General features: G+C 35.0%; 1 protein-coding gene across 1 annotated transcript in view; it reads left to right on the top strand.

The window, feature by feature from the left end:
• KCNH8 (potassium voltage-gated channel subfamily H member 8) overlaps nt 1–26646 on the top strand; it is a 182807-nt gene that overhangs the window by 78004 nt on the left and 78157 nt on the right. The window contains exons 4-5 of the mRNA XM_063154272.1: nt 13848–13975; nt 16244–16484. Of these exons, the coding sequence (XP_063010342.1) occupies nt 13848–13975; nt 16244–16484 (369 nt within the window). The remainder of the gene's footprint in view (nt 1–13847; nt 13976–16243; nt 16485–26646) is intronic.

Here is a 26646-nt window from a genome sequence, read left to right on the forward strand (position 1 = left end):
GGCCTATTGTAGTTTTTCACCCCGTGATAGCCATTGATCTCTGCAAAAGTCAACAACTACATCGCTATAGCACTTAGAACACATTTACTCCTCGTGGATTTCTAAAGTAGGGGAACAATTATTAAACTTTTTTAGGTTTTAAATGTTCATTTATCAACAAAAAAGTGATATTTCAGTTACAGAGGTGTGTGATTCAGTATTCTTTTATGAAATTTTAGTACTTTAAGCTGTAAAATATTATGCTTTCTTGTGCTGATTAATACTTATGCTTACGATGTTTGCCACTTGTGTATGCTTGGACAAATAATTTCACCTTTTACATTATTTTCAAGCTCTGAATATTAGCAGGTTTTCTGGGGGAGTTGTTTTTCATCTTTCACTTTTTGCAGTGAATATATTTGAAATTTTCAAAGCAGGAAGACTGAAAAATGGTTTTGAAGTAGTACACAAGTACATTTTACTGCTTTTCCTTACATTCAATTTCAACCAATTGCTATCTCTTGAAGTAAAAAAATAAAAACATGAAAAATATTTTATCTTGTTTCTCCTTAAGCCTCAGAAAACCTTACTCTTATAAAAGTTTTAAGAAAGTAATTTCTTAAAACCTGATACATGGAACTATGTAGGAGAGAGATTGTCAGATCATCTGTGCTCTAAAGGCTAATGATTTACTTACAAGTGATACAAATTTTCAGGATAGACTCAGAGAGAAATCACATTAAGTATGCCAGGGATGACTAGAAATAGGTATGTTGCTGATTACTTGCAAAATGACAGCTATTGTTTATGTGATAAACATTTTGTAGCTGCGTGCTTATTTTAGGATGTATTAAGATGGTCTTTGATGTGGTTACATATCAAATTATAAATCTAAGCAGATTTTAACTCCCGTTTCCTGTAGCATGTTTACAAATTAATACAACTCTGCTGAGTGCTGGCCCTTGTGCAGGGCTACGCCACACCAGCAAATGCCCATTCAATTGCCACAACAATGAACATGGACGCTTGGCTTTCTTCCTTGATGTATTCTTTGGAATATCATCCTGAAACTTGGTTGTTCTGTTGCATCATAATAATTTTAAAACCATGACAATAATTTTCTGTAGTTAGCATCATGGAAGCAGAAAGTAGCACCTAGTGTGGGGCTCTGGTAATTATTGCATTTTATTAACTAGAGTGAGAAAACAAACAAGATTTAACCATTTATTCAAATTTTCTTTTTAAGTTCAGCATTTTAATGTTGTGTATATCCACTTGACTACATAAAAATAAATGTAGAGGTATACCAGGTCTTTTTTACTAGCATTAAAATTCTTCCTCTGCAGAGTGATTTGCTAATCCTCCTGTTGTGAATATCATCTCATTATTTTCAAAAAAGAATTCCCAGTACAATCTGTGCAACTCATTCAGTACCTGAAATTTCAGAATGTTTAAATTCTAGAAGTAATTGGTGCTTCTTTACTTAGACTACAATTACTATCAGGAATGCACAATGCACCTTGTATTAAAAAAGGCTTGAGTTTGTTGGGGTTTTTTGGATGTATGAAAAAACCTTTTCAGTGCTTACAGATTGGTTTACTTTTTCAAAAATCACTGAATTTGTCCTTTCAAAAATCAAATAATTTTTAAACTTGTAGTTGAAACTGAACTATTGCTACAAGGTAGTTGCCATCATGCACAGTTTTCTATTGCCTTTTTAGCATATCTCTTGAGGTTAGACTGTGTATGGAAGGAGAACCTAGACAAAAACATTCTCAGTGGGCAACTATCCGGCCCATGCAAGGCCCCTTTAGCAATGTTTTTGTTTCAGTTGCTCTCTTCTGTTTTCTTCCCAGAACTGACTTTTATAATTTTATGGGTCATTAAGAATTATATTCCATCTCACTTTAATGTCTAAACTCCTTAGAAAAGTTATCTAACAAAATTCTTTCATGCTCCTTTTCTCTTAAATCTGCCTCTTTGACATCCCACCAGCACTTTGTGGTGGCACACTTTCACTGGTTGTGCCTCCAAAAGCCTTCTCCAGACTCCTACTTCCTCAGGTCTTTCCTGCTTTTGATATCACCTGTTTCTTCTGTAAAACTTGTTCTCCTTGTACTTTTACAATGACACCTTCCTGAACTTTATCTTCTGGTTTTATGGCCTCTTTCTTCTTGTGCATTGTGTATTTACTTTTGCAAATCTCAGGAGCCAATGCTGTCTGATTTTCTGCAGACATTTTCTTATCAATTTTATCTCATCTGTTCACACAACTTCAGTTGGTCCTTTGTGCCAATGTGCCTTGCAAAAGTCCACTTTTTTACCTTATTTTCTTTTACCCAGCCCAAATGTCAGATGTCGTCTGTGACCTTTTCTTTTGAATGTGTCATTCTAAATACAAATTTAACAGGGTTTTTTCCTGCTTTTCTTTTCTCTATAAAAGTTTCCAGTGAAAAGAACTCTATCAACCAATGGGAGAAGCAGACTTTTTTCTAGACTTTCACATAAGAAAAATGGAAAAAGACATGCCTGAGAAGTTTGACAGTCTTTAAGAACTCCTGTGAAAGTCAGCAACTTTCACACTTCTTTGGTTTGGTTTGGGTTTGGTTTTTAAGTCAATTTGACAATATCCTTAAAGGCTTCAGTTTTTCAGTATTGCTAATTTGCCTTCAACAATATATGTTTACCCTACCTGTAAATTTACTGTAGAAATATGCTCTGCTTTCCAGCTGCTTAATAATAGCTGTAATCATTTTGCTGTTGAAAAGCAACTTGCCACCTTTTTTTTCCTAAAATTGTGCACTTTAAGCAAATTGATGGTCTTTTCAATATAGAGGAAAAGGTTTGTTTGCTTGTTTGGTTTTCTTAAAGAAACTGTTTCTTAAGTGGATTTATGGAATTTTATTTTAACATCCTAACTTACAATGAGCTACTTTTTGATTTGAAGTTCCATTGTCCTTTTGGAGGTAAAGTGATTAAACTGAAAATTCTGTTCTCCAAATCTGAACTCTAGTGAGGCTTAGCTGGGTCAGTGCTTCTTCATTTCTGCGTATGGCACTAGAACATATGCAGGAATTTAGTAAGAATAAAGGAATCCAGGTAGGAAAATAAGAAATTAAATTATTCTGTGACTATTTTTAGACCTCTAATCTGTGTGCTAACATGGAATAATTTAGACTACATAGAATTCCACTGCTATAGTCACTGCTAAAATTCCTCTGATTAATTTGACTCATTTCACAAAGATATTGATAATCTATTTACTTTTGTTTTGTTTTGTTTTTTTATTATGAAAATTTTGTACTCTTTGTTTGAAAGCAATTATTTTAGGACAGATTTACTCAACTTTATTCCAGAATTATTATAAAAATGTGCGTAATATATAGTAACCACAGAATCACACAATATTTGTGGTGGGAATCTGGAGATTATCTGGTCCAATGTCCCCTTCTCAAAGCAGGGTCAGATTGAATGGATTGCCCAGGAACACACGCAGATATGTGCTCAAAGCATGAAGGATGGAAACTCCACAATTTATCTGGGCAGTCTGTTCCAGTCTTTGACTCTTCACAAAGCAAAAAAAAATGGTTTTTCTTAAACAGAATTTCATGTTTTAGGTTGGTCTGCCTGTTGGTAAAGATGCCTTCACTCTCAAAATAATGTGAATTAAAAGTTGGACTACACCTTCTGCCACAATAGATTAAACTAAACTGCATGTTATGGTTCAACTGTCTGGCTTTTTCTGGCTTCTTAGTAATCCTTAGGTCCATATGAATTTCTGAGGAGACAGATTTATTTTGATTATGCATCATTTGTTGGAGGGAGGAGTTGTTCTTTTCAGTGTGCCAGAAGTGAAATACCATGTGCCAAACATTTTACATTCCAGATTTTTTATGTTGAAAATGTCTATTTGGAGCAGCACTGGTCTCTTGTAAGAAATTCTGCAGTGTGCACTTTGATTTATTCTGCTTAATTACTGTCTCAGCTACTTCATGATTGCTCAAGCTACTGCAGTGAATATTCAGGAGACAATTTTTCATTTTAAAGCTTCTTACGCCTGTCAGAAGGCAGTATGTTGGGATGGGAAATATAACCATACAGTCACCTAGACTTACAGTAACCAAAGCAGCTAAAATTTTTTCAGGATACACAGGCACCATGCAGTTCTATCAATGGAAGAGGTGGGATAGAAACAGAGTTTTAGCCCAGTACTCCTGCTGCCCAAAGGAAGACCACATTTATTCTGCAATGAATTATATTTATTCTGCAATTAATTACGTTTATTCTGCAATGAGTTACATCCCTCCTAGCATGACTTTGCTCCTGGCTCACCATCAAAGTAAGAAGGGTCTGAAACTCTTCTGCCATCACTAAAGAGAAACTTCTTTCCTCCTGGTCTGCAGACTATAGTTTAAATAATTAGGGGACAAAATAGAGGTGCCTTTCTCTCCCAGTTCCTTTTGGCATTTGTGAGCATGTAGATGTTCTCCCTCTCACCTTTTCACCTTCTTATCCAAGCAAATAAGTTTTATTTGAGCCTTGAGTCTTTAGAGACGTATCAATCTTTGTAGCTCTTGCTTTAGCCTTGCACTGAGTGTTAAATGCGAGTGGCAGCTCCATTCCAGCAGCTCCCAGAGAGGCACAGGGCATGTTCTGGAGCTGAGGGAAAAGTGTCCTTGTCCTTTGTGATATATGTAGAATGAAAATGAGAAAAAAGACAAGCAAAGTCTGATTCTTGAGCAAATGCAGAGCAGCAGACTGTTCTGGGGTATTCTGGAAGGTTGAGAGAATATATACATTAGAAACCAAAAAGTTCATACTCACCAGTTCCTAGATAAATTTATGCCACTGGTTCCAGATTTTCCTTAGAAAACAAGGTTATCAATGTGGGGGAGAAGTTGTTTGTCTGGGTTTCTGTTTTGTTTTGTTTTTCATTTTGCTGACAGATTGTTGAAAAGTATCTTCAGATATTCCCTTTAAAGTTTGAAAAATCAGCCACGTAAGACAGACAAGAGAAAGCATGGAAGAAACAGGGAAAATCTTCAGTACATATGTTGCTGAAGCACTTTTCAGAGTTTTTCAGAGTGTGTGTGTGGTAGGTGATTTTTTAACCAGTCAGACATTTTACAACCTTCCTATATAATTTACAATCTTTCTTATTTCTGTGGGGAAAAAAAATCTGAGAAGGGAGAAATATCTTTAAAGATTTTTACTGGCCTAGACACAGCCTGGCATCTAACATTTTATTAAGGAACCATGAGGACTAGAATGCACATTTCATGTGTACTTTGTGTTCTGAAGCACATTTAGAAGGCCTTGGGCCATTTGCAAAATTTAACTGTAATTAGAGTTATAGGGCATCTAGGTCATGCTGCATCTCCTCAGAGCAATTCTGAGGCCCTGTAAAGACACAGCAGGTAAGATCTCTTACATCTGAATTTTGCATAGCTGTAGAACAGATGGATTTACAACACTCCTAAATTCTGTACTTAAAATTGTAAAATAGGCTGGGCTTAGGACCCGTCACTATCAGAGACTGAGCATATAATTCCTTCAGGGATAATCAGAGAAACTTCTGGGTCTTTATATGGCCACATAGAACATATACACAGATATAACAAGATTTTGAATTAACATATTTCTTAAGTTTAAAAACTATTCTTTAAAAAATCTATTCCCCCGCCCCCTGCTCTTTTAACTCAGGGCAAGTTCCATGGATTACTAAACATTTTTATGGGGGATTTATCTGATTCTATATTTTACATAAATCTATTAAGAATGCAAGTCTTCATTCTCAAAAGACATGCTTTCTTTACAAGATAGAAATTTTTCAGGGACATGTTTCTAAGCAAGGTGTACTTTAACATCATCATCTGTGCAAATTTTTTTTAAAAAATTATTTTTGCAACTAATGACTTTGAAATTATAATAATATTTTTCTGAATATAAAAAGAGGAAAAAATATCAATAGATAAAATACATTATTAAATTTTATGGAACTGAAGGAAAAGAGAAAACCCTCAGGTTCCATGATATTGTGTCTTTAAATAGTACACACTTGCAGAGGAAGAGATATTAACACTTGCTGAAGAGAATCAAAAGTTTCTTGGTGACTTAAATAGTTGGCCTTATTTCAGTTCTAGGGGTTCTTGAAAAATATTTCAAATATTCCCTTTATTATTCCAGTTACATTTTTGTTCATAACGATTTATGAGCATGTCATTGTCCCATGAGCTTTGTGGGTATTTTCTGGGGGAAATGCAAACTATTCATGGAAAAAAGAGACACTAAAAACAGCTGGAAGTGACTGATGACCCAGCTGTAATTCAATGCTACATTTAATTTTGTAAGAACAATATATGACCACACATTTCAGTTGAATCAATAGACATGTCTCAAATTTGATGACATAATAAAAATGACAATTTTACAATTTGTGAGACAATTCTAGAGTAGTAACAATAGAAAGCAGGCAAATAAACTATTTTTACAGCATTATGAAATAGCTATTTTTGAGCTGGAATATTTTACTTCATTACAAAAGTTCTGTAACTTTTGACAGTAGTATTAATAAATGAGAAAATAGTTTAAAGTAATTCACTTTCAGAGTTCTCTTCTGCTGAAACTCAGCCTATTTGAATCAGTTGAAGAAAGATAAGTCTTTAGGAATTTTTTTCCTAATTCTTTTTATTATATTTATAAGATAGACCCAAATACAGGTACCTAAAAAGGAAAATTTGTTTATTTATTTAGTTGTACACTACCATCAACCACCAAAATGAAAGAGCAGAAAGAACCTTTCTTTTGGTTTTGTGTGTCTCTTTCCTCACACCTTTTTTTTCTTCATAGGGGAAGAATCGGCAGACCAAAATGTGGTTAAGGATTTTTATCTCATAAGCTGTTTTAGGTTCTTTCTAATTCATAAAAGCATTAATAGTTATGTATAAAATTGCTTCTTTTCTCTTTCTGTTCAAAGTGAATTTTCTCTGAAGGCATAATACTAAAATAATGATAATCATACTGTTGATTCTGTGTAAAATTTGCCCTTTTAAAAAATGTTCTGTAATAATGTTTACAGGGTATAGCTGGTATGTGTGTTAAGTACATCTTCTTATTGAATCAATTAATCAGTTAACAGAATTAAAAAAGCAGCTACAGGCTAGCCTGGATCCACCATACAGCAAAGAGTGTTGTGAATTGTTGGTTGTTGTTGACAGTGAGAATGTGTCATACAACCAGCAGAACTCCTGCAGCCTCTTGCCCATGGTAGTGCTTTTATTCAGTCATTAACACCAAAGAAGACTTTCATCAGTTTTCTGTTTATTGGCAACTGCTGGTGTGCTGTCCCCTGAATAATAACTGAAATTTTTTCTAGATTTTTTTAAAAGACTAGAAACAAATTAAATCAGCTTTCCATATAAACTGGTTTTAGAGATTTTTTTTGTTTTCATTCAGAGTTGCTTTACCCCCGTTGTCTCCTTCAGAATTTCCTTGGTTGATTTGCTTTTCTTGAGGACTGCCTATGACTTATGTTTTGTGTGAATCATACTGGATATGTTTTTAACCATTGTGTTTCCTGTAGACATTGTTGTATATATTTTATTGTGCATGAGTTATTCATGGTGGCCTATTCAAAGACCACACTTTCTGTTGTGGTATTTCTTTATTTCTTACCTTATGATGCAAGTGATGAGGGTTTCCCAAGACATGTGTTAAAAGGACAAAAAGAACTTTATCGCATTTCTTACAGGAAGCCTTTTATAAATAGAGTTGTAAGATGAATAAATGAGGGACAAATTCTTTAACAAGTTCTTTCACTGAACCCAGGTTCAAAAGGGAACAATTCAGTACTTGTAAGATATTCTAGGTAAAAACATCTCTCTGTGTGACTGGGCTGTGTGGTTGTGACAGCATAAAGACATACGCAGGAAAGGAAATGGGGGAGGTTTATTTCCCTGCCTGATTTCAGAATAGAGCAGCAGGAGAGACCACACAGGTACAACAATATACCACTGTGTCTTGAGCAGGGAAGGGTCCAACCAACATTAAAAATTACAGCATTAACCTGGTTGCTATGCATTTTCACAGTGCTCCTTCCAGTGTGTGCATGGAGCGGCATCATGGATTTCTTCAAGTCTGTCTGTATCTGGATAGCTTTTGGCAATGGAGTCCATTTGTCCTGTTCTACTCTGTTGTTGGTGTTATTGTTCAAATCTAGTTTACACACTCAAAATGATGCTATTTCTATGATAAATTTTCTTAGGTAGGAGTTGGCATTACTTGCTGTTTCATCTAATGATTGACTTCAATTTTGTAAACAATGAAATAAATGAAAAGTTCTTATCTACTATGCCAACTTACCTAGTCCTTTGAGTAAAATGCTAGTAAAATAAAATTTTTAGCTTTCTATTCCTCATACTCCTGCCTTAGCTCTCAAAATAGCTAAAATGAAGCAATCTCATTTTTTTATGGAATATATTTATAAAGGTGAACACCCCGCTGCTAAAGAAATCTAAAATTTAGAATTTTCACAGAGAACACCCACTATAGAGTCCATTTAAATATGGAACTCACTGTTTTTCTTCAGGAGTCTTTGTGCAAAGTATTTAAAGAGACTTATGTCTATACTACCTTTCCTACTTTTGTCCAGTCAGGGTTACACATCATGACTTGAGATGATTATATTTACACTCTGAAGAGGATAGTCAATGTGCCTGAATCAATCTTACCCTAAGTGTAACAACCCCACCTGCCAAGCAAACAGGGCAGCAGTGGCAGTCAAATAGTTGGGGCTGGAATATAATTTTGAGCATGGAGCTAAAATTCTTGTGAAAATAGAAAAAAGCAGTGATGAGTCACGGTCCTGTCCCTAGTGGTGAACTTGTTTTTCCTTGGCCACCGTACTGCAGAAATACTGCTTAGACATCCGGGTCTGCAGCTTCACAGCCTTTAGGACAGCTCTGTCACACTGGTTGTTGGTAGAAATACCATCTCTGAATAAAGTTGCTCAGTTGTGCATGTGCTTCCATAACTAACCTCCCAGGCTACTTTACATCATCCCTCTCTACTTCATTCACATTTTGCCAGGATACTGTGTTCTGGGTTAAATTTGAGAGGTGCAGATTGCTTTAACTCATTCTCTATGTTTTAGGTGAACACGGGCAAATCTCTTGGTGTCTTTTCCGGTGTCATATGAATGAAATGCTAGATCTTAATTTTCTATTTTGTGTCCATGCACACTTGTATAGAAATTTTTCAGCACAAAATCATGGGTAATGACCCATGGTCAGACTGGCAGATGTTTCCATACAAGAGTATGTTTGGTATGTATCACACCAGAGGGAAAGGTAGGTAGTGGTTTTAATTAATGCATGAACGAGAAAAATGAAAGCAGTTCTTTTGAAAGGATACAAATGAATGAGGAAAAACCACCAAGGCTGAGACTTTTCTTGTAAATAAGGTGTAAACTTTCTGACCAGAGCAGGTTAGCTCAGTTTGGTATTTGGAAAAAAATGCATTTCATGGTCTCATGCCACAGGTTGTTTGCTATGGAGGGAGCATTGTGCTTCTGGGTCATATTCACTAAGAGAGTGGGGAGGCACTGGAACAGCTGAGAACTGGAACAGAGAAGTGGTGAATGTTCCATTCCTGCAAGTGTCCAAGGCCAGGTTGATGGGGCTTTGTGCAACTGAGTCTAGTAGGAGGTGTCCCTGCCCATGGCAGGAAGGTTGGAACTAGATAATCTTTAAGGTCACTTCCAACCCAAACCATTCCATGATTCTATAAATGTGTCAGACTTTACCTGGAGAATGAGATCATTATAAATCATAAATTCTGGACTCTATCCTGATTTTAGGAACACTTCACCAAAAGTGTTATCAACCTTGGAACAGGCAGCCTAGGGAAGTGGTTGAGTCACCATACCTGAAAGTATTTGAAAAATGCATCAGAGTGGCTCTTGGGGACATGGTTTAGTGGCGGAGTTCACAATAAGTGATTGTGAATTGATGATCCTAGGGGTCTTTCCAACCTAAATTATTCTAGGATTCAATGAACTGCTTAGAAGGAGAGCAGACATACATTTTGTGTCAATTTAGCCAGTAAAGCTGACTTTCCAGTTCCTCTGCATTGCTAGGGCAGCACATACCTATGAAAGCTTGTCAGAAGCTGTCAGGGTTTATATTTCTGATTTATACCTAAGAAGTGGATCTTTTGTTTTTTTCCAAAGGGACAAGAAAAGAGTTATGCCTCCTCTTTCTATTAACCTTAAATGGATGATTGAAGCCTCATGTTCTTATAAAAATACAAGAAAAGACAAGAGTTACAAAGACGTTTGTGTCTGGATGTGCTTTCTTTTGCTGCAATCTTCCCTCACAAGATTGTAAGAAGTCTTAAACTGTTAGGAGGCTAATGTTAAGCCTAGCAAAGAAGTGTTCTGTTACTTTCTTTTCTTAGAAAATATTCTGTAATTGTCATGTCTGATGGTTGTGGCACTATATCTATGTTAATTTGAAAGAAGAACAACCAGAAGGACAGCAGTAAGAGTTAAAGAATATAATACCACTTTTTTGATAAAGGGCAGATAAGACTAAATTGGAAGCATCCTTTTTAGGAGCTCTCTTGGTGGCGGGGGGGGGGGGGTTATCATTACACAGGAAGGGGTGTGTAGAAGCACCAGGAAATAGATCCCAAAATCTGTGATTTTTCTAGAATAAGATTTCTCACTGTTTTTGGGGAGATGAGGAATCCTTTTGATTTTAGGCACTGGGCAAAAAGAAGCCAGTTCTATTAAAGTGTCTTTCTGCTTATGCTTTATTTTATTCTTGGATCTTTTTTTCTGAGATCAGCCATGGAAAAAAATAATAAATCTAGTCTGTCAGGTACTTAAATTTTCGAAGAACTAGAGAGAAACAGATGGAAGTTTATAAAAAATGAGCTGTCTCTTCCAGAATAGTGAGCTGTGAACTGAGTATGACTAGAAAAGAGGGAAGTTACAGAAAATAATCACACACATGTAGATGCACACCTGAGCAGTGTAGTTTGACAAGGCTCCGGATTGATTCCTTTCCAGAAGGCATTGGGAGACCAGAAAGTAGGAGAATTCACAAATGTCATTCACTTATTTATAAGCTACTGACATGTGCTCTGATGGCATCTTATCTTTACAATTAATTAATTTTTTTTCACTTCCAATAACAACCATAAAAACTTTTGCCACTTTTGATTAGGAAGAAAACTACTACTTACTTCATAATTAATGTAATGTTTCCTTATTGATGCATGCTTTTCTTTCTTTAGGAGTTGAGTGACTCCCAATATTAACAGAAAGGTAGCATTAATCCTTTGCAAATAGTGTAATCAGCATGTGATGGAAGTCACTTGCTGTGAAAACATGCAATTGGTATGATTTTAAGTGCCATATCAAGTCCCATAGCCAGAGCAGGTTAGTGAGTACAACATCCTTAGTGACTGAAACTCTGAACCTAGGTAGGAGAGATAGAATCTGTGTGAAGCCAAAAATTACCAGCTGCTGGCACATAAAATTTAAAACCTTGCAAGGAACCTGTTCTCATTTAAAGAGTGGATGGAGAGTGAAACTCTGTGTCAGTAAATATATGGGGGGAAAAGGAAATAGTGACTGAATATGTGTACATTGACTGTTTCCATAGTCTCATGGCTTTCTGGAAAGAGATGGAATTGTGGACAGCTTTCAGCTCAGTGCTCAGCATGTGAGAGAAAGGCACATCTGAGGCTAGGAGTTACAGAGAAAAAACCTGAAAGCAGTGTAACACCATTGTACCAGGCAATCATGTATCCATAGTTTGAAAGCTGCATGTTGTTCTGCACATAGCTACGGAAAGGAAATGTTTAAAGAATATATTTAAAATGGCATGGGTGGTCTAGCTGAAGTAAAGACTTCCAAGACTGACCAGAAGTAAAGAGATCCACTTCCATGCTGAAAGGCCTCATATTGCTGGGGATGTTGAAAGAACTCAAGGAAACTCCACTTGAAGGTACCAGGCTTGCCTTCTGAACAGAGCTCGGTGTAGCTCTCACAACAGACCACATCACCAAGGCTGTTTTATCTGCCAGCATGGACTGCCTCAGGCTCTATGGGCTTAGGACAAGGACAGGTATTAGATAGGGTACAGCATGAGGATGAAGCCTGTAGCTGAAGCATCTCAAAAATATTGCTGGCCAGAAGCTCAAGAAGAGTGTTTTCCCTGCCTGCCTCCTAGCAGATCTGAAGCCTGTTTTATTGACTTCTTTTGGATGCAGTAGAGTGAACTGGGTGGCCTCGTACAACATGGCAGTTTAGGTTGAGAAAGGGAAAAAAGAGAGGCCTGCAAATGGTTTAAAGAGAATTTCAAAGTCATATGACAAAACCAGACTACTAAAGCTGAACAGTTCTACAGTGGAGACCCAATTCAATTGACTTAAATTCATTTTCCTCAGAGAAAGACATAAGCATTTTGTTCTTACCCAGAATTTAAGAAGACTCAGAATTTAGTTTGAGTGTAAGTGGTTTGATGATTGGGAGATTATTTTTAAAAAAAAAAAAACATTAATTTATTTGGGTCATTTCTGAAATAATGTTTTTTTTGTTCTATATTTCTTCATTGTAGCTGATACCAATGTGTGTTGGAGATGGAAAAGTTTGAGGCTTCTCCATCTGCCCCCTTCAACTTTTGAGTAGTGGTTTGGCTTCACAGTACAAAGATTTTCCCTTCTTGTTTTTTTACTTTTCTTTTTCCCCCTTCTCTTTACTGACAAGTTAAAAAAAAAATCCTCAACTAGAGCGTGCTTTTGCATGAATTACACAAAAACTTTTTTACTGAGAAGTTTGGAAAATTTTCCCTCCTACACATTTTGTTATGTATAGTTTTGCACTGTTAAGCCAAAAATATATCAGTCTCCTATAATACAAATCTTTCTTGCTTCTTTAGGCAGGTTTCAAGATGTAGTTATTTTGCTTGCTTCTAAATTCTGGCTCTGCTAATTAGTTTTGTGTTTTGCTAATTTTTTCCTCTTAATTTGTATGCATTCAATTGACTTTAATTAAACCTCCTTGACAGACGGCTTCTTCCTTTCGTCCCATAATTTCTTTTTTCTTAATCTTGACACATCACAAAAAGTCTGCTTTCATTTACTCTGGCATCAATTCACTGTAATTCCATCAGAGTGACTGGAATTATTTTGAATTTACTGCTTTATAAGCAAGAACAAAATTTGTTCCCATGATTGACAATTACAGACATTTGAATGGAGGTAAAAACCACAAACCTTTCCAAAATAATGTTCAGTCTTTGCCCTTAATGGGTTTCATGTCACCAAGGAATATGTCACGCGATTTTGCCATTGGCCATGTGGTGGGAAAAGGAATCTAAACACATGAATGTAAGAATTGGCTATTACTAATGAGCAAGCTTACAAATTAGCACATTCTGACATAATGGAAGCCTAGTACAAGTCAGACTCTCTGTTTTTTAAAATTGCAAGGGATTTTTTTCTTTCTGTGAAGTGAGAGAGTAGAATCACCTCAAGGATATTTTCAGTGGTTACATCTAGACATCCTTCCCTCTGGTCTGAAACAGTAGAAAGTACATTTATCTTATCTGTGAAATCAAATGTTGCAATTACTTGCTTCTGAGTTCTGTGAAGGCATTTGACAATTAAAATTTTACAGTGGTTTTTATTTGCCCTTCAGGAGAGGGAGGGTTTGTTTCTTTGCTGCAAAAGATTGAGGAAAAGAAAATATGTGCATAATATTTACATTTCTACCAATGTCTGAAATATCAGTAATTCAGGTCCCAAAGATTAAAATGCTATTTCCTGATCTTTAATGCACTCTCACTTCTGTTCTGCAGAAAAATGGAAAGGAAGAGGAAGAGCAGGATCACATTTTGAGTCGGCACGCAGACGGAGTAGAGCTGTCCTTTATCACATCTCTGGACATCTACAAAGACGAGAGAAGAACAAATTAAAAATTAATAATGTAGGTGAAACTCTTTTCTTCCCCTAAACCCCCCCTAGAAAAAAAAAAAAAAAAGAAGAAGAAAAAGAAGTAGCCTTTGCACTAACTTAAAAAAAAATAAAGTGCTGTAAATGGTCAAAGAGTACTTGAGATATATCCTGATCACAGTTTTATAGCAACAAGGATTAAAATATTTCTCACTGAAGCATATTTCTTCCTATTGTGGAATTTGCTACCATATAGCAAGATAGTGCATTTAATCATACTGTAAACAGACGTTGAATGCCATGACAGCCACATTACAAAATTTCTCAGAACTTAGATTCCACAGGTTCTCATAATTTTAGGTTCTAATTTACTTCGTCATCTCAATTATTACTATTTTCAAAAAAAAAAAAAAAAAAAAAAAAAAAAAGACTCAAGGTCTTGCTCTAGCTGAAACTCTTAATGCTGTTAAACTCCAAAAGGTCACACTTCATTTAGGCAAGTTTTCATGTGAATTTCTCCAACTTTATGGTGTGATATCTATCTTTTAATTTCCTAAATGAAGTAGTAATGTTTCTGTCTTCAAATTAATTCTGTATTCCCCCAGTAACTATAAATAATGAGTAAGTTCAGAAAGCATGCTGTGAGTGTTGCTAACACTAAATCACACCATAGACAAACCAACATAATAGCAAAACAAAAGACTTCTAAAGAAATGTTAATGGGAAAAAATAAGTCTCTTGCTTTGTGCAGTACAAATTAAAAGTTAAAAAAGTCTTGCTATAGATTATGGGCATGAAAATACACAACTGCTGTTTATGTCATAGGGCAAACAGCCTCTTTCATTGAATTTAAATCTTAAATGTTAAAAAAAGATTAAATATTGAAAAAATAGTATTTAAAAAAAATTACAAGTGTTTCATATTGAAGAAGCATAAAAAGCCCCACAAAATATGACCAGGTCTTCCAGGGATATTTTCATTGTATTGTAATACAATAATATTGTTCAGGAACATGACTCTTAAATAGTTTTTGATGCCTTACCTGTACTGTCAAAATGCTAGTGCAGATGTTATTTTACCACGTTAAAATATTTATTCTGAGACTAATTTACTAGCTTTAGTACATGGGTTTTTGGAGCTATGAGTTGGAAATAATATGAGGAATTCTTTCTTTTCCATGATTAAAAAATGGGCTGACTCTAAGAACATTGAGAATTCAGCTGCCTGAATTCATGAATAAGAACCAAGAATAGAAAAGGCAATGACATCAGTATTTCAAAGAGAAAGGCTGTGATGGACAAGGCAGGTGCAGTTAAGTGTACGGTTATGCAGGTTTTGTCTTTTTAATTTCATAGTGAATAACTTCAAGATCAGAAGTAATCTTAGCTTGCTGAATGCACAATATTGTTTTGGGAGGCTCTTTGTTACTGGAACAGCATTAACCATGAGCACAGCAACAGTGAGCAAGAATTTTGTCAGTAAATAATGCAAGACAGGTCAGGTCCCACATGCTGCTTTTTGGGGAGGGTAGGTGTTTTTTGTTAAAGCTATAAAAGGTGAAAACCAAGAATTTCTACAGTTTAACACTGAAATATTGATTGCATAAAACAGTGGTAAGACACAGACTCAAGACAAAGCTAGTCTAATAAGGAAGGTAGTCAGTTCTGGAGCCATATCATGGTAGATTAATATTTTGATTTATATCAGGAGCGCAATTTTAAAGAAAACCAAAAAGCTATTCCTGCTAATTGTGCTTTTATTCACATGAAATGGATTTCTGCAGATGAAGTTAAACCAGGAGAGGTGCTCCCAGTACTGGAGCTGTTCAGTCCCTAGGACCAGGCTAGAGATAGTCTGGAAGAACCTCCTCGCATCTCTGTGTACAGGATGTTTTTTTCAATACCAGTTACTTCATTCCATATATTCCTATTTACAGTACTATGTCTTTGTGTATACAAAGATCTCACCTATCTATCCTGTAGAATAATATTGCTCTGCAGTGAGAATTAGTTCAACAGAGGAAGAAACAGCTTTTGCAGACGCAAACCCCTCTTACTCCATTTAATCTGTAACTTATTAGTCTTCTTCCTGCCTCAACATTCACAAAAGTTATTCCATTAACATCTGTATAAATGAATGTGAGGTCTAGGTTAGAAAAAAAGTAATTTTTGTTCTTGCCTACATATGTTATTATGATTTTTTTTACAAAAACATCAACTACCTAAGGACTCCATTGCAAGAAATGCTTCTCTGTAATCAAATAATTGTTTTGTCTCATTTAACTTTTTTCTCTCTTTTTCAGAATGTTTTCGTAGATAAACCAGCATTTCCAGAATACAAAGTTTCAGATGCAAAAAAATCCAAATTCATATTGCTGCATTTTAGCACTTTTAAAGCTGGCTGGGACTGGCTTATTTTACTGGCAACGTTTTATGTTGCTGTGACTGTACCTTACAATGTTTCCTTTATTGGCCATGATGAGCTGTCTACAACTCGAAGCACAACTGTCAGTGACATTGCAGTGGAAATTCTCTTTATCATCGGTAAGGTTTGTTTGGGGATTGTTGTTTGGGATCTCTGTTCTGACATTTAGGATTTTCACAGAATTAATAATATTTTAGAAAAGGAAATAATCATCCTTTTTGTGACTTTAAAGAAAATCAATTTTAGCTGTATGGCTTGATATTTTATCTGAACTTTAGATCACCTTTTTTTTAAAAACTTTAGATTGATTTGGGTAGTTCTGCTGTTAATCTACAGGGGTTTTTGATTTCAAGGAAGATTGTAACCCCTTGTTTCACCCTGGGGATGCCTCAAACATTACCAGTATAGGGATGTGCCCTAGAAATGCTACAGTTTTGTTCTCAATCTGTGGGATAATTTTTTTATTTCACACTTAGAGGAGTCATGGACCACAAGCTGAATAAATTTTTTTAAATGTCAATGTAAGATTTAAACTCATACTGTAATAACACACAAATACAATATCAATATGCTACATTGATAAGTGGGACAGACTTTGAGAGGTTTGAGTCTGTCATCTGATCCATTCTCTAAGCTTTTTATTTCTGTGACACATTTAACTCTTATATCTCTTAACAATCAAAAAAGAGACAAGGTCATATCTAATAATAGATTTGTACCAAACAAATGTTTGGGGTGTTTTTGGTGGTATATTTTTTCAATTTATTTCTGAAGATTGAAAAGAATCCCCGAATAGAGTCAAACAGATTTTTCCCCAAGATTTTACTGTTATAATATCACTCAGTGCTGTCACACTGACAAACCAGAGCTCAGATCTGTTGCTACTTGCAGGTGGAGAAGCTATCATTTTTAAGAAATAAGTCAAGTTGGAGATGTCTTTCTTGAACATGAAAAGGGTTCAGATGGATTCTGAGAAAATGTCTTGGTTTGAAAAGACAGGTGTCTGCTAATGAAGGCAAGAGCCTCTCTTGAAATGGAAAATGTAAACCCCATTCCTCCAAATTATAATTTTGTAACTAAGGGGCTCTCAGGTAAAGACATGAGAGTAGGAATAACAGTTCTTTATTAGGAAAAATAGAAACTAAAATGCAGTAATACAAAACAACACTGACAGAATTAGAGTATGACCTGACACCCTGTTGGTCAGGGTGTTGGCAGCAGTCCCGTTAAATGGTTGCTGCAGTCCTCCTGGAGTGATAAGCATGGTTTTGTTGAAGCAGTGATCCTAATGAAGGGTGTAGTTTTCCTCTGAAGGTCCATTGGTGGTGTAGATGGGCCTGGTCTTCCTCTGGGAATCCAGTGTGACTGGATTTGGTGTTCCAAATCTCAGATTATATCCAGGTAGGAATGTTTGGCTCCTCCCTCTGGGTGGAGCTTCTCATAATGGGATGATGTAATTTCATCAGTCATGCAGTGACACTCAATGGGCCCATTAACAGAAGAAATCTCCCTGGAGGGAGGATTGGTTGTGCAAGGGATTGAAAAAAATCTGCCTCACTTGGTTCTGACAGATGGCAATAGAATACACACCCCTGGCCACATCTTGCATTTACAACCTAAGACAGAAAGAGAACCAAAAAAACAAGAAAATACTTTTCAGGTTGAAGCTTCTTTCCATTTTAATCTTCCTTATTTTTGTGAAAAAATACAACTTAGCTCAAACATTAAAAGCAATGTTACAATCTTCTCTAGAACTAAAGAAAATTGAAGCACCATAAACACTTATAAATAACTCAGAAGATTTTCTTAGAAAAAATTTGAAAAGCTTATTCCTTTTCTCTGTCAGCTTTTTTTTAGACAGTAAGACTGGTAGGTGATATGACTGATGGAAGAATCAGATGTTATGATGAATAAATATCTGTTTCCTCCTTTAGTCATTGATTTTTCATTATATTTAAGGTCTAAATGTACATTTTGTGCTCACTATTAGATCTTGGTGGACTTTCACATTAATGCAAACAGTTCACATTCAAAGATTCTCAAGCACTGCAGTAAGGAACTTGCATTCTGCAATGCAGATCATCAACCATCATCCTGTGTCTTGTGTAAAAAGCGTGAGGTTGTGACTCTAATAAGTTTAATCTAGTCATAAATTAATGTTACATTAAGAGTACTAAATCAAATAAGCCCACTTAATGTAACTGGGTGACTTTACAAAAAGTGTAGACTCAAGGTTACGACATTCTGATAATGGTGTAAATAACTGATTTGTGTTATAAATGTGTTTATTTGAATATAAGCACCAGAGAGTATAATCTTTATTTAACTGATTTATTTGATATAGTATTCATTTGAAACATGAAAGATGGTGAACTGCTCCGTGTTCCTTTTCTGGTTTTATATTTTGCTGGAAATATGGAGTCTTTATATCAGTAAGTCAAAAGCAAAGACACATCTATGATCAATAGAATGGCTGAGTAAGAAAAATGAAGCAAAGATTTTCTGTAAATTTTACTTCATATTTTCTAGCTAGATTTTTAGGTCTGTATCTGTAGTCCAGGTAGTCACACTATGGCTGTAACTAGACACATTCAAAGAAATGTGCATGGAGCACTAGAAGAGACTTTGATTAATCATGTAACTGGTAACCACTGTACTGTAGGATACTGATATTCCTCCCCTAGAGTTTGAATAACAGCTCAATTTTCCCCAGAATAATTTTCTTTTTCTAGAGTTATTATCTGATTTAAATCTCCAGCTCTAAGGAAAGGTTTATGGAGTATTTTCAAGACATTGTAATACTGCTTTTAAATCCCTGCAGTGAATTTAAGGAAAATAGTGTGTTTATGATCATCTCTCAAGGGTCCCTTGTCTGTTAAAATGTTGAATTAATGTGTCTCAGAACATGTATAACTGCATTGAAAGTAGTAAGATTGACAACATACTTAAATTTAAGCATAAGTTTCCAGGCATTTGTTGCATTGTGCCTCTGACAAGCACATCTTTGATGGATGATCTATGTTCTCTGAGAAATACCAGAGAAATGTTGAGAGAAATTCTTCTTATGATGCTGCTGCCTCAGAAATGCAGTGGGGAGATCTATCTGATATAGGATCTTCAGCTGTATTACAGCTTTGTAGTCATGGATTGAGGTATCACAAAATAGTCATGGATTGAAGAAATAGTCTATCTACTTTGATTTTATTCATATTTCTGAGAAGAAGGAGCAATATCCCTTTTATGAGCATGGTTTGCATAAGCACTCATTTGGACTTGACAAGGTCTTGGTTTTTAGCTGTGTTACCCAAGACTGACTGTATTCTTGAGCATATGGTGTGCCTCCTGGGGATGGTTCTGTGGATGGCCAGGAACTGGACCTGATGATCCTGGTAGGTCCCTTCCAACTCAGCTTTATCTGTGATTCTGTGATGTGTGTCAACCTGCGCTTAAGCATGACAAAAGTACATATGAAAGTGTTCTTCTGACTTGGGGTGATACAAGTAAGACCATGGATATGAATTAAATTATTCATGAGAAAAGCATCTAGCTAGAGGTGTAACTGCTTTAGCCTTTAAAGTTCTCTAAAACACAGACAGCGATAAAAAATAATAACAGCCCATTTTGTGACATTGTCAGGGAAGAGGATGAAGGGAGAAAATAATTAGGGCGTCTCATATGAAACTACATTTTTCAATTGATGTTTCCTATGATAACTTGTGTGATGTTGTATTTGAGAGAACTTCCATTATCTGTTTCCCTTTGTTATGTGTGCAAACCTTCTCTAACATCCTCCTGTAAATAAATCTTTTCCTTCCTCTAACCAAAGATAAAATAGAATTGGTTAAGTTTTACAATTTTTATGTTGTCTTATGTATTCAAAAACCATAAAGAAGTGCAGAAAAAAAAGCTTGTTAGCTTTAGTGTATTTTAAAAACTCATTAAAAATAGCTTAAGAACTGTTTTATCTGGTGGGGGTTATTTTCTGCTTTATTGCACTATTTGCTTCAAAGTTTATGCTCCTATATTTGCATAGACAGCAGCTGAGTCTTTCATTTCTAGATCGGTATGTCTGGGAGCCTGAATATCAATACTTCTAAGAAGCATAATGGATCTTGGTTACTTTTCAATAATATTTTTAAAGCTTTCTGTCTTCTGGGAAAAGAAAGGCAGGAGAACATCTCACCAAGTTCATTCATTTTAATCAATAATAAGCTTCCAATTGTTTAATTTTACTCTTCCATAACTATCCAGTGCAGTGTTTTTAACTTCTGCAACAGTCTCATTCCAATTTTCAGATATTGCCTTTCTTTATCTATTTTGTTTGTTTTTAATTTTATTGAACATCTTGATTTAAGAAAGCAGTAATATCTGAAAAATTATCAGTACTTTATTTGTCTACTCACAGGACTATTTGAATAGGAGACCTTCAAAAGGAGTTGAGATCAGTGCAATGGTTCAGTGAAAATATGCACAGGCTTTCTGGGTAATGGCAATGCATTATTTGCTGAATAAGAACAAAAGGGTTTGAGTATTTTGTATCTAAGGTGGAATAACTATAGAGAGAAGAATAACTGTAGAGAGAATAACTATAGAGAGAAGAGCTCAATTTTCTTTGTGGATCATTTAGTTTTTAGTGGAAGACAAACACTGGATACTAATTATGGCCATAAAATTATACTTTTTATGAACAGACTGGAGAGTTATTTTAAGTGATTCCCTGCAGTATATTACTTTGTCACCTGTGGGGGGAAAAAACCCTATACCCATCCCTTCCTCCACTCTCCACACACACACTGGCATCTCAAGACTTGATCTATGGTTTACATTTTCAAGAGAAAAAATTGATCTTGATTTGCACTAAGATTTTCTCTATTTGTTTGTATTTTTCTCTCTATCTCTCTAAATATTATTTAACAATTAATGTTTTTAAAGCAGTATGTTTAACAGCGCTAAAGCTCTGATTTGTGTGGCATGACACTGTAGACTTAGGAGACTTGTGTGGCCATTACTATCTATCACAAATGTAAATGACTCAAAATCTTTCAAAAACTGTTTTAAATCATATGAATTCCTTGCATCTCACTTGTTTAATATGTAGAGATTTACAACTATGGCATAAACCTTGTAGAAATTAATATAATCATTCATGACTTAACACAGTAATTCAAGCATATGTATTGTACTGAAAATAAGGTGTTGAATGAAATTCATTGGAATAAGATGGGAAAGTATTAAATGCTATAAATTTTATTAGATTGCTTTAAAATGGAAGGTTTGTTTTCTTTTTCCTTTCATCTTCTTAATCATTATTATAATGATTATCATTTCCTATCTTTGCAAGTGCACAGAAAGTCATTTCATCAACAGTTTCTGTGTCTGGAGGACACATTTAAGAAAACTTCTGCATTTTGAAAGGAAATAGCAGTGTCTTGAAATTTTGAAGGTGTGGTTTCAGGCTGTAATAGTCTAAAATTCAGGAAAGGACAAAGGGAGTGGTTTGAAATTATCTCTGGGAATTTATTTCTAAGCAACAAATGGTCTCATCTGTGAATGCATATGAACAGAGCATGTAAACAGTCACATTGTTGATACACCTAATATGTGAAAGAGAAGGTAATAAGAAAATGTTCATGCTCTATGGATTGCCTAGTAATGTGAAAAAACAGTGCAAAATATATATGCTGAAAAACAGTAGTAAGATTCTTAAAGATTCTCCCTCAAAACATCAAAGTCAAGTAGGCAAGACCATTATAATGTCAAAAATCTTAACAATAAGCTTCCTTGGATACTTGTAAGGACAAGAGATGCTTTTCTGCACACAAGATGCTGTTTCCAAGCACAAAAACATCAACCTCGACCTAAAGAAGAAAAGTGCAAGCCATAAGTGATTATTCCATGGAAGTATTTCTGTATCTTCAGGTAGATGCAGATAAGTGTTATGGTAATAGAGGAACCCTGAAAATTTTACTTGTATTACCTCTACTAAGTCCTCTTTATTAGAGCTACAATCAGAAAAAAGTTTTATTTTTCATTTACTGTCCTATACTACAGCGATAAGACAATATTGCATTTTTCAATAAGATTAAAGTGTTTAAATCTTTTCTAGGTAATCTAATCTAGGTAATTTCCATGGAAACGATTTGATGCTTAATAGTTTACCATACTTTTTGTGAATTAGCATGTGGTCTTTTTTCCCTATTATTGGTATGATTTATGGCTATTATCTATGTGAATTGCTGTCAAACTGCATAGAGTAAGTCTGAGAAAAATATTTCAGGTTTTCCCTTGGAATTGGTCAAAAATTGGAAATAAATGAAGCAGTTATGCCACTTCCCATTGAATATTTTATTTATTTGATCTTTGCTTTGTTTGCTGCTGTGTGAAGGAAAATCTGTTCATGAAATACCCAACACCCATGTCTTCTTTACATAGGTTAAATTTAATGAAAAGCTGTATCATGTGATTGATTTTTCTCCACTCTTTGGAATTACTTCTTTCTGCCATATTTCTGCAGGTTCTATTTAGAAAATTGCCCATGAAGAAATTTTCACACTTCTTCAGTCACATCTACTAGCTTCTTTTCAAAGCGGAGCTAACAGTTCATTTTTCAGACATATTTCAAGTCTTTTGCTTTTCTTTCAAGACTCCAAAGTCTTTCTTTGTAGAAAAGTCAATAAAACATATTTTAGCTATTCAATATGTTCAGGGATTGAGTCTGTTTTCAAAAGATACAGCATAGTATATAAGAAAAAAGTCTTTCCAGTTTAGTGTGTTATTATAACGGTCATGATATGTGATGATTTTCTGGTGTGTCAGCTGCTATGGGACTGAGATTAGCAAATCACAGTGAGGCACCCTCATAGTCAAAGAAAGCAACTAAAAAGGACAAGCCCCAAAGGCTAAAAATCAAAGAAGCAGGTAAAAGAAATGACCCCCCTCTCTTGACATTGGGATGATGGCCGTTCACGTGTACAGCAGCCAAAGTATGGAGTTTGATAGAACATATCGTGTTAGTGCACTATTACTGACCACATCCTTCTGGTGGGAGTGACTTTTGTTATAAAAATACCCACTCAGAAGATGCCTTCAGATTTATTTTTTTATATGTACTAATGAGTAATTTACCCAAGAAATACAGTATTTCCACTTGGATGTAACTTCAATATCACATTACTTTCCACTGTAAGGACAAATAGTAAGGAAGAGCAAATCAGACTGTCAGTTACAGATGAATTTTGGGTGTCAGTGCTGCTATGATCCATCACACCCAAAAATGAATTTTCTTCCATTAATATCACTGAAAATGTTGTTTACTTGACAAACTTGAATGATTCAAGGCTTAGAACATATATCATAGCACTGCCTTAGGACAGGGACCGTGCCACTCCTCATGTACCATGCAGTGATAAGCAACTTGGTGTCAAATGGTAAATAAACTCTTCTCATTGGAGAAGTTTGCCTGGTAAAACTGCTCAGTGTATTCAATTGTGACTTTAACAGCAAAAGCTCTGAGTTATAGTTACTCCATGCTAGCAGAAATCTCTTATTCAGAAGTCCATCATGTTACATAATATCATGTGAATTGTGGTAAAGATTTTAAGAATTTGTAGTCTTTAACCGTGTTCGTGCTGTTCATCTGAACTCTAGTCATCCAACTAAAGCCACAAGACTTCTTAAAAAGAGCTGCTTTCAATGGAGGTGTACTGTGGCTCTTAAATGTGTTTTTCAGATTCTGACTGCCCACACAAATTAACTGGGGTTGTTTGCACAATATTCTCAAGTGCTAGTGTCCAGGAGAAAATGATATTTGGGGTGGTGCCCAAAGGAAAATAGGAGGGAGAGGTATACTTGATGCCATATTTTACATTTTTAAATTTACAGTTGCTTAAGGGCTAATTCTAATCATTTTCCATAATTTTCTTGAATGATAATGTCCCTCAATGAGATTCTTTTTTCTTTTTTTTTTTTTTTTTTCTTTTTAAGCAGGAGAAGAGAAAAAAATTTTCTACTTAACAAAACACCATCCTGGTAGTACAATGATGGGTCTTGATATTCCATTTTAGATACCAAGTCCATTAGGATCTAGACATTGTATCTTGAGATGCTTAATTTCTTTAAGTTCCAGCAGTATATAATTTGGTCTAACTTCTTCTTTCTCACTTTCTCATCAACACAATGCACCTGAGACTTCAGTTATATGTAGTTTTGTATGATCTTTCAGTTCTCAAAGATTCTGACAAAAACTAGAAATTTTTACCATCTAGTTGTGTCTTAAATAGAAGCTGTCATATTTAAGCCATGTATTAAAGAAGCTGTGTTCAGATAAAGCATGTTTTCCTGAAGGTCATCAACTCTCTTCAAAGACCTTGAAGAATCCATAACTCTATTTACTTATGGCTTGTAAACCACATATTTCTGGTTTTGGAGGTTTTTTTATCAACCTGTAGAAGTGACATCTAGTTAAGTGTTTGGTTTTTAAACTATTGCTACCTCCTGACTCTTATTTTGGGCACACTGGATTGTAATTTATCATCTGATATGACACAACCTTGCTTTGCTGTTTCATTCCAAAATTAGCTAAGTATATAAGACATATTGAATACATCTGGACTTTCTGTGAGATTATTATTAGCTTCTCTTGTAATGACATGAAACTATTTATCATTATCCTTACTATGTACAAAGGAACTCAAGTTTGCTATTAGTGTTTTTTTCCTAAAACTGTATTTTTCCTTCATCATGGGCACCAGTGATTTCTTTCTCTTGCTCAAACAGGTCTAGGTTTTCATTACAAATTTTCTATAGTTTGTACTGGTTGTTACTTAATATCTGTTCACTGTTTGGTATACCTTTCTAAAAAAGAAGAAAAAAATACTGTTTCTCCACCACCTTCAATAGGCTTTCAATAAGACATAATTTTGATTATGTTATTTCTATAATATGTATTTTATTATATTGTATATATCTATTACATAAAATTTCTACATTTTAGTACTTAGTTTATTGGCACTTAACCTTTGCTGTGCCTTTTTTTTTCTTGTAAGCTTTACTTGATTTCATGGTGGCTCAAGCTCTTACACAATGGTATAAGATGAGCATTACTTTCTTTTCCTATGTAAACCCAATTCCAGCTCCCTCACCTGATCATGTCAGCCTATGAAAGAAAATCATCAAGCTAGTTGTGGTTATAAATGTCTGGAAGGAAGATGCTGAACTGAAAAATCATGCTTCCATTTGAATAAATTGTTCCTAGACAATTTACTAGGAATGTTTATCTCAACAGTAAAATAAAAAAAAATAAGAGTTTATATAGGGACAGATAAATTGTTCTTCAAACAATATGGCACTAACATTTCCTGGAAACTTTCCTAAAAGCTCTCTGGGCAGATTCTAATATCATTATCCTTGTATCATTAAATAAAATTTGCTAAAACAATCAGATACATCAGAAAGAGCCTGGACTTTGGGGGAGGTATTACTAGTTATGGACAACCAATGTAAAATCACTTAAGGAAAGTGAAGAAAAATACAAGAAATTAGAGATGAGTCAGTCATACCATACCATACCATACCATACCATACCATACCATACCATACCATACCATACCATACCATACCATACCATACCATACCATACCATACCATACCATAGCAAAAGAGGGAGATAATGTAGAAAACTGTCTTCCCTGAAAATCAATGGGCTTAACATACCCAAAATTGTCTAGTTTTCAATACAGGTTTGAATGGCTGCAGTCTAACAAAAACTCACTGCTTACATGTATGCCACTTGCCCTAAAGGCACAGGGGTTTTAATCTCATTTAGCTCCCAGTGAAAGACAGTTAAACTGAGGCATATTACATTGCATTTTCTGAAATTTAAGACTATGACATGGGCAGTTATTGATTCACCTGCCTAATCCTGAAATGTTATTCCGCTATAACTTGATCATATGTTTAATCCCAGCAGGATTTATTTTTAAACAATCAAGCCTAAAGAGAGAAAAAAATGTTGTCACAGGGAAATTAGCTGCTTCAGGTAAAATAATCCTGTTTATGGATAAAGTGGCTCAGCTGGCCTCCAGATTACTATTTTTTTAACAGGGATTAGAAACTGAGATTCTACAAAACACATATTTAAAATTTTACAAGGGGAAAACATCTTATGATTAATAGTTTAGCTTGATGACTATCAGTTTGTGGCTTTTGTTCCATTTATATAATTTAGGAAACTAATCTGCATTACACCCTAAGTAGTAGAACCTCCATTTTTTAACATAATTT

Source organism: Melospiza melodia, chromosome 1 (assembly GCF_035770615.1).
Source record: "Melospiza melodia melodia isolate bMelMel2 chromosome 1, bMelMel2.pri, whole genome shotgun sequence".
Classification (NCBI taxonomy): domain Eukaryota; kingdom Metazoa; phylum Chordata; class Aves; order Passeriformes; family Passerellidae; genus Melospiza; species Melospiza melodia.